Source organism: Chondrus crispus, genomic scaffold (genome assembly GCF_000350225.1).
Source record: "Chondrus crispus Stackhouse genomic scaffold, scaffold_126, whole genome shotgun sequence".
In the NCBI taxonomy this organism is placed as follows: domain Eukaryota; phylum Rhodophyta; class Florideophyceae; order Gigartinales; family Gigartinaceae; genus Chondrus; species Chondrus crispus.
Window position 1 is genome coordinate 55,251 of NW_005178990.1, and position 8,637 is coordinate 63,887.

At 52.7% G+C, this 8,637-nt stretch overlaps 1 protein-coding gene across 1 annotated transcript; it reads left to right on the plus strand.

The window, feature by feature from the left end:
- Positions 1 to 8,016: 8,016 nt before the first annotated feature.
- Positions 8,017 to 8,271, plus strand: CHC_T00002104001 (hypothetical protein). The gene has a single exon (XM_005713043.1). It carries the CDS (start codon positions 8,017 to 8,019, stop codon positions 8,269 to 8,271), a length of 255 nt encoding a protein of 84 aa, XP_005713100.1.
- Positions 8,272 to 8,637: the final 366 nt, after the last annotated feature.

Sequence of the window (8,637 nt, forward strand, 5' to 3'; positions counted from 1 at the left end):
ATCTCGGATGTAGAGCTGAACGCATTGGGCCTGAACGGAAATGACGATGCAGCAAGGAAAGCAAGTCCTTTTGTTTCTTTTTCTCAGGATTTGAAGAACGCGTTGAAAAAACCACGATACCGCTGACCGAACACAACGTCCCAGTCGCAAACCCTAGGTTTGACCCGTATCGCTCAATGCTTGTTGCCCCCGACCATCTCCTGGCTGGTAACGCAATTAATATTTTAACCCTTGCCTTTAAGTCCCTTCCTACCGCGACTAGAAGAAAGCAGGTAGACGGGTTAATCTGTTCCTTGTTGCGAACAAACCGCCTGGTAACTGAGACACGCATCTACAATTTCAGTACAAATAGTATGTACACGGCAAGCATATCGGCAACGTTTTCGATATTATTGATTGCTTCTCCTGTATTCAAAGAGATTGTTGATACCCTATCCTGCCCTCAAGAAATATCTAATGTATCCAAACAAGCACTGTGTTCAATTGTACAGAACCTCAGTTTGTTTAGCAAACTTGTCAGCAAGACATACTGGTATCCTAAGCTGCATGTGGATGGATTGGAGCAGGTGAAAAGGTACAATCGTGAAGATGGCACGGCGCATATGGCAGACTTGGAACGCCATTGCAAGATGTACATACGAAACTGCAATGACCTTTGTCGAAGCAGTACTATGGCGGGGAAAGAGCTGGACAAGCCGAATATCCATCGGCTTCTAGAGCTTGATATGCATTCTATCCCTGCAATGGGTCACGTGCAGCACTTCGCCGAACTTGTTTTCGAATGCGCTCACCAGCCCCTTAAGCAGGCCATGGCAGATTCCAACGGTCATGACGCCCATATACAGGGAATGGATCACATTATTAATAACGATTGGAAAAACCGGCTTTCATCCGCTCTTTATTCTGTAGACGGCAGTTGTGAAATGGAAGGCAAGGCAATCTCTTCAGTGGTCAATCTCATTTGCGGACGAAGAAGAGACGTACATAACTATGTAACGAAAACGAACGGTGAGGCAGAGAAGGCTTTGAGTATTATAAAAATGGGTTGTTGAGGCACGTACTCGGAGCTCCATCTACTACTAATAACAACAACCCGAGAAGGGCGGAATGGGTCCTAAGTGAACGTACGGTAGATGCTGAAGGTTCATTCCATGCGACCATGACTTGTATTGCTGCCGACTTCATTGTAGAAGCGGGTCCCAATGACCCCAAATTCTTCGAAAAGGCATGTCGAATGAAAAATCCCTGTACGGACTTGGAGTTGTTACATCGCATTCAAGACCGCACGACATGCTCTCGAAAGGCTCTGCGGTTCAAGCACTCGTGTTCGATGACGAACCGCAAATTGTACCTACACCTGCGGAAGATGAAAGAATTGTTTACATTGATGAGCTGCACGTAGCTTACTTTGCAATCGAAACATTTATGAAAATGCAGGATGCATATCAAGAGACACCTTTCGCTGTTGTCAAGAAATGCCAGTTCACTTCCGGATTTATTTATGTTGACGTCCACAAGCCATTTCAATTCTTGAAGCTCACGGACTCTGTCAGAAGAGTTGGACTAGTTCACGCCTGTCACAGTGACCGTACCACACAATGTCTTAAACCCGAAGAGAATAATTTGAGTTGCACTGCCTCGATCATGGAGGGGAATATTTTCTACTGCTTATCCAGGCACGACGGTTACCCTCCTCGAATGGCTTAGTTCTCCGCATGTGTTCCCTGACTTATCGCTGCGTTGAAAATCGGAGCGGCCGTAGTTCCGGATGAGCAAGGAGTCGCCAGTGATGACCATCGCGAGATTGCAAAGCGACTAGTCGAAGCGCAGGCGCTTGAGAGACTGGAGAGCGTTATCGAAGAGGAAGAAGCAGAACCGGCGGACAACGCTAATCCCCAATTACCCGAAGGCAATGAAGTCGCCCGGAGATTGGGGGGTGGAACACAATCAAAAGCTGCTCGGAACAGAAGAAAAAAAGCGGAGAAGGAAGCTGAGTCGCAGCGCCGTGTTGAGGCGGAGCAGGCCAGCATCGCTACATGCGCACCGAAGATGCGTACAACGCACACACCAGTAATTCGCACAACCACGCTTGCACGCAGCAGCCCGACTTCCTTAACACCGAGCTCGGTTTAGCTCTTCAGCGCGACGAGCCGCAAGCGATAGGGAGTTTTCCAAGGAGCCACTTGTGATCATTCGCGCGCCGCACGGCCCGTGCGACGTGCGGCACGGGCAGACGACGAGGGCCCAATTAAAAATAGATGAATGAAGTCATTGTAGAGACAGCCAATTAAAACACGTAGCACACATAAGTTCCACTCTCCGATGTCGTTCGACATTTCCGATCTCCCGACACAATATCGCACTACCGCTCGTAACCTGCACCCAGCTGCAACATTATCTGGCCTCCATGACTCCCACTCACCGCGCCTCCCACGGCTGAATTCTACATCTGAGCGGGAGAGGAAATCCTCTCGATCGTTTCATGCAGGATGGCGACCAACAAACCCCACACAGGCTCGCTCACGGCTCGGAGCTTGGCAGCAATTACTCACCATGTATCGAATGTGTTTTCTTCTTCTCGGTTTCTTCACGCTATACTACTTCATATTTGCCAAACATCACTACCACGACAGCGAGATGCGTGCTATTCACGCCGATGTCGAAAAGCTGCTCCGTGAAACCAGCAATTCCATCCTCAGTGATAACCTCGTAGAAGCGGTACTTCCTGACAGGTTTAACGAGACACTCAATCATAATCTCAGTACGCACAGATTTCAAACTAACACGCTCTTCTCCAGAGTTGTCTTCAGAATCCGTCCCATCGTTTCCAACCTTCATTGATCTGTACACATCCCAGTCCGCATCGTCCACCCCAAACGTGTCCTCCTCCACATTTTTCTTCCCACGCCCTCTCCCTCGTCCCCTCCCCTGGCCCCTCCTTCTTCCCTTCCCACTTCCTCTCTCGCGCCCCTTTGAGTTCCCTCGCCCTGGGTCTTCGTCGAAACCTGCATTGCTTCCTGCTTGTTGTGCCAACAACCTCATTCGTTCCTTTGCAGCCTGCCACCGCCGATCCCACCTCGCTTCGCGCGCGGCGTCCTTTCGATTTAAACGCTCAGCTAGCTCATCTGGCTCCGTTCGCAGTTCGGTCAGATACTCTTGTGGCCTCTCCATGCGCATCTTCTCTATATCCTCAGCCTTCCTCTACGCTTCCGCCGCGAGCTTGACCCTTTTCCCCCGTAACCGTGCTTCCGTAGCCCCGCAAAGCGCGCGCTCGTGCCGCTTTTGCTTGAGTTACGGCGCGCTCAGCTCTGACATCGACAGAAGCTCGTCTGCTCGTACGCGCTTCTACCACGCCACCTCCGCTGCCCTTGCCTTTCCCGCGCTCAATTTGGCACGTTCGTCATCCACGAGCAGCTGCCGCTTGTCGATCTCTTGGTTCAGCGCTGTCGACGATTCCCACTGTCCGACGCACATGGAAATGTAGTACTTGTCCTCATCTATATCCCTCATATCTTCAATACACAACCTCCTCCAGTGTATACGATGTATCCACTGGCTCTGCCTCTGTCCCCGACACATCCTTATCCCTTCCGCCGGCTCTTGACATCTTCCACCGTGTCCACTGGCTCTGCCTCTGTCCCCGACACATCCTTATCCCTTCCGCCGGCTCTTGAATTCTTTTTATCCTGCATTAACTTATTCAACCTCCTCCTATTATCAATTCTCGCCTCCTCCTCCGCGCTCGTCGCCGTCTTATCACTCGCCTCCCCAGTTTCCACCTTGACTGTCTTTGACACTTCGTCAAAGTTATCTGGTTCCTCTCTAATTTTGTTCCACTCGGCATCATAGCATGGCGCATGCGGGCGACATACGGTGGGGTTTGTAAGATTGGCATGGAGGAGCCTGAGAAGGCGGCCACAATGTGGACGACACGAGATCGAAGATGAAGTCTTGCGAGTTGAGATGAGAGGGCGGGGCGCGGGGCGCGGTAGGCAGAGGGGACGGTGAAGGGGGGCGGAGGAGGGTCGATCAGATACACATCAGGGGGTGGGCGGATGACTTCTTTTTGCTCGACCATGGCGGGGGATGTGCGTGGTATTTGGGGTAAGTCGGCAGGGTTGCGCACGACTTCGGAATCTGGTTGCGGAGAGAAAGGACGGGACGAAGCCCCGTTTGTCCTTTGGTGACTTCGGGAAACAAAACTTGGGGGTCTTGCCTGCCACGTGTAAAAAAAGACGAGCGTGCTTTTTCATGACGAATTCATAGTGACAGGAAGCCTTTCCCAAGGCTCAGACTACTGTACTGAAATGCAGTCTCTGGTACCTGGGATACTAATTGAGGTCCTCTGGGACATCGAATTAACCAAAGGGGAAGGACGAAGGCGAGGTGAGAGAACGCTTGCATCCGTCTGGTGGCGGGCAGAGTTAGTAACTAAGGAAGTGGTCGAGGGAAGAGTGAAAGGGAAACTGAAATACGTGGCAAGGGAGGGGTTTGATGAACAAAAAGCGATGGTGTGGATACTTCCTGATTATATTCGCTTGGTGGAAGATGACGCCACTCAGTTGCGGTGGCGTTATTATGAGTGCTCAGGACAGGTGAGCTATGAAACAGAGGGAGAAATTTTTATTCGCCAGAGCGAAAATGGAGTTGGTGATGGGGAGGCGGTACAAAATTTGCGAATGTATAGCGTGGAGGGGAAAGTGGCTACGCTTTATCTCGAGTTGAAGAAATCGAGCGCATGGTTGTTGGCCAGTTTCAATTCTTTTCTCGGATCGGGTCTGGATCAACGGCAGAACGGCAATGTGCACGTCTCCTAAATACTTTGAGACAGAAAACATTGGTACTCATCCAGAAGCCGGTACCAAACTTCAAACCGCGACAAGGGGATACGGAGCAGGACACACACTACGAAGAGAGCTCTACCGGAAGCATTCGTTCAGTGGTAGACTGCACCTTGGAAGAGTATGAGAACTTGGCCCGCGCTGTTCATTCGTTGTCCGATTCTGCCCAGTTCAAGCCCTCGTTCCAGGAAACCCAGTCTCTCGCAGCGTGCACCGAGCTCGCAGAGATAATTTTCTCATCATGCAAAGATTTGTGCACAGTTATTGGCATAAACTCTGTCGCGGACATGAGAAATATTGTGCGACGGAGAAAAGGAGGAGGAAAAGAAGGAACCGTGCATGAAGCAATTCGCATTATGGGGCTGTATGTCGCAGATGAGACCGATGAGAATTCGGCGGCGGCACTGCTGGTGGGAACATGTATGCCATACGTTCGTCGCAAGGCGACGGTCGATGCCCTTGTCCGAAAGAGCCGAGATTTCGATTTTCGAAGTATGTCGTACACTCACCCTCTCTCATGTTCATCACTTCAAGCAGTTGACCTTGTAAGCAAGGTTTTCGCGGCAAGGCTTTCAGCCACACCGGGCGAGGTGTCGGAGGACGAGGCTGTAAAGACTGTTTTCTCGGAGTTGAAAACGTTCTCTTTCCGGTGGCGTCCGATGGTTCCCCCGAACAGTCGATTCTGGAGTACAGCTACATCCGTTTCTGAACACGTTTGCGGGTCTCTCGAAGTTGAGCTCCCCTACTTCATTATTAGAGGCTTTCAGGCCGTGTCCGAAGTCAGCTGTTTGGTTACAGATGAGTACTTGACGCACGTATTTTGTACAAAGGGTCAACCACACATGAGCACCTAGTCACGTATGGCGCTATATCTAAGCCGCGCCTCAGAAAGCGCGCCACCTAGGTGCGCTTTCTGAGGCACGGCTTAGATATTGGCCTGGAGATTCAGAAGGTCACCGGGAAGAAGCTCGTCGACTTTGAGCCGGCGCTCGAAGGGAACCAGGAGCTGGAACAGCTGAGAGAGGAGGTCGAAGAGTTTGCGTCCAAGTTTAGTATGCCGGGCGTTGATCCCGAGGCCGCGTAGAGCGGGGGTGGTGTGCAGTTTTTAAAGTTGCCACTCGTTGCTCGCCCTGGCTCGAGTTGGATTCAGTTTTGGTGGTAAATGTGTGAATTTGCTCCGCGGCTATTGAGCTTAAGCTGTTTTTCGTCGTGGCTAGTACTGCACGGTAGGGGGTTTGTACCAACAAGCCAATGTTTGATTCTGAGCGGGAGGTCGCGCAGGTGTGTAGGGACGAGTTCGTTGGTCTCTCTACAAACTTGGGTGGAGGCGAGACTCTTGTAGTAACGTAGACTTAGTACGAGGCCACACTCAAAACATGCAACCTGAGGGTTGGAATCGCCTCGAGCCCGCTGTCGAAATGAAACGATTTATTTAGAGACGCCTCGGTGTCCCAAGTACTAAGCCCATTTGGACTATTACTGTTGTGGCAAGGGAGTACGTCTACATGCTACAATTCAATCACTGTGAACACGCTGTCATTGGTTTTCAAAGCCAAAGAGTGGTTGCTGGGCACTAAGAATTTTATTATTATGATTGATCACATGGCAGTGGAGATACTGTATCACGTAAGATAAGTTGCCTCGCACGACAGCACAAACAAAGTTATGGATGAGCACACCAACAAGACGAGCACGACGGCCTGTGCGTCCGTCTGAAAGATGCCTTGCGCCAAGCCAATTCACTCAAGACACTGCCCGCAATTACGCACGCTCCGCGAACCATTCTCAACCGCGAGCTTCGCGCCGCCGCCATCCTCAGCATCCCCAAATGCATCTTCCTCATAATATTTCTGGCCCTCCTCCTGGAGTATGGCGGCCATCGCTACGCCCATCTCTCCGTCAATCCCTTCTGCAAAATCCCCCCTTCTCACACCCCCGCCGCGAGGCCCCCTGTCACTGTGCTACTACACATCTCCGATCTGCACGTCAACGACATAGACGACGGCTCCGCCAAGCGCAACTTGCGCCGCTTCCAGAACGACATCCTCCCGCGCTGGGCGCCTTTAGCCAGCGCCGTGCTCGTCTCTGGCGATCTCGTCAACGCCGTCGCCTCGCGTCGTTATCCATTCGGTGGCCGCAGCGCGCAGCTCGCCACCGAATGGGGATGGCTGAAGGAGTACGCCGCCCAGGTGAACAAGTCCGTGCCCTGGCTGACCGTCCACGGGAATCACGACACGTTTGGTACCTCTGTGCAGCAAAACCCGTACGTGGATACATGCGCTGCCACGAACGAACCAGTCCAGATGACTAGGTTCAGGGGGAACCGCGAGGCTGCTGATGTGTTTGCGCTTGATTGCACGCTAGAGAAACCGCTTCACCGCCCGCTCAACTTTTTCGGTGATGGGCGACGCGCGGCCGCGGCCCTGAATGAAGCGCTCTCTGAGGTGAATTCGAATGGGGATGCGGGGATGGCTCTGGGGGTTGGGCACTTCCCAACGGCGGTAATGGCGGGAGGGAGAGGTGTCAACCTGAGCAGCAATTCAAGAATAGATGCGTAGTTCTTCATGACTTTGCCTTCTCTGACAGATGTATCAAACTGGGTCTTGGTGCGGTCATGCAAGGCTGCATAGAAGTCGCGCTCTTCTGGAGAGGGTATCAAGCTACTCGAGCGCGTCTTCACCGGCTCGTGGCTCGGCGCCCTGCGAGGCGCCATGTCTAGCCCCGGGAGAGGCCTGGAACCGGTCAACCACACCCTCGATCTCATCGAGACCTGCCTCGGCGACTTTGAGGGCTCCTTCTTTTACCCGGGCCCAGAGCCCTCGTTCGTCGACATCTCTGTAAGTCCTCATCACCTTTGTCCTCGCTTTTTTTGCTTCTCCAAACAATGCCCGCCTGATCCTAACACCCCTTCCTCCCCAGCCACGATCTTCTTCGCGCGCGCGCTCCTCTCTCAAGTTCTGGCGCAACCTGGAGCTAGCCGACGGCCGCCCGAACCTACGCCGCTGGTTTGCCGCGCGGGACGCCTGGGAGCTCGCCACGTACCTGCAGAGCGACGACTGAACCCACATCGGCGCCCTGCCGCCGCAGATCGGTCCGGTTTCCTTCCTGCGCACGCGAAGCCCGGTGTCGCTGGCCGTCGAGACGGCCCGCAGCAAGCACGTGCTCAACGATGGCCATGAGGGCGCCCAACACCGTAAGCAGGCCGCCAACGCCATCTGCCGCAACCACGCCGCTGTCACGAAGGACGCCATGCGCGGCGTCAAGGGATGCCCGGACGAGTTTCATAGCGTCACGGACTTTGCTTTCAGGGTGCTTAGCGAGGTCGTGTTGGACCCGTCTAAGCTGGAGGAGGCGGAGATCCGGGTTAGGGAGACTGTTAAGACCGAAGAATGGGTCATGCTTGGACATGCTCTTCGGTTTGAACGAGTGAGATGCTGCTCGGAAAAAGTTGGGGGATACATGGTGGTGCAATTCGTTCATTCATTGGGTGACTATGGAGGTAGGATAAACTATATCGGTTCCGCCCTGTTCACTCTTGCCGACATGAGCAGCCGAAATGATTTTTTCGAATGCTGATCGCACCCCTCATGCGATTTTCCCGAGTGATGTCCTCCACTAGAACGAGCTCCGACTTTTTCACCTGCTCTAATACTGCAGCTTCTGATAGTGAAGGCGTGCGATTGTTGGCATGCAGCTTAGCGCGTACTGCTGAACCCGTCTTGACACTGGTCGTGCAAATCCGAACTTTACGTAACCTATCAGGGCAGAAATGTTAGTCTAGCATTCCCGCCATATC

What these genes read in the sequence shown, in the direction of transcription:
- CHC_T00002104001 (XM_005713043.1), top strand. Translation starts at nt 8,017, where the DNA reads ATGAGGGCGCCCAACACCGTAAGCAGGCCGCCAACGCCATCTGCCGCA.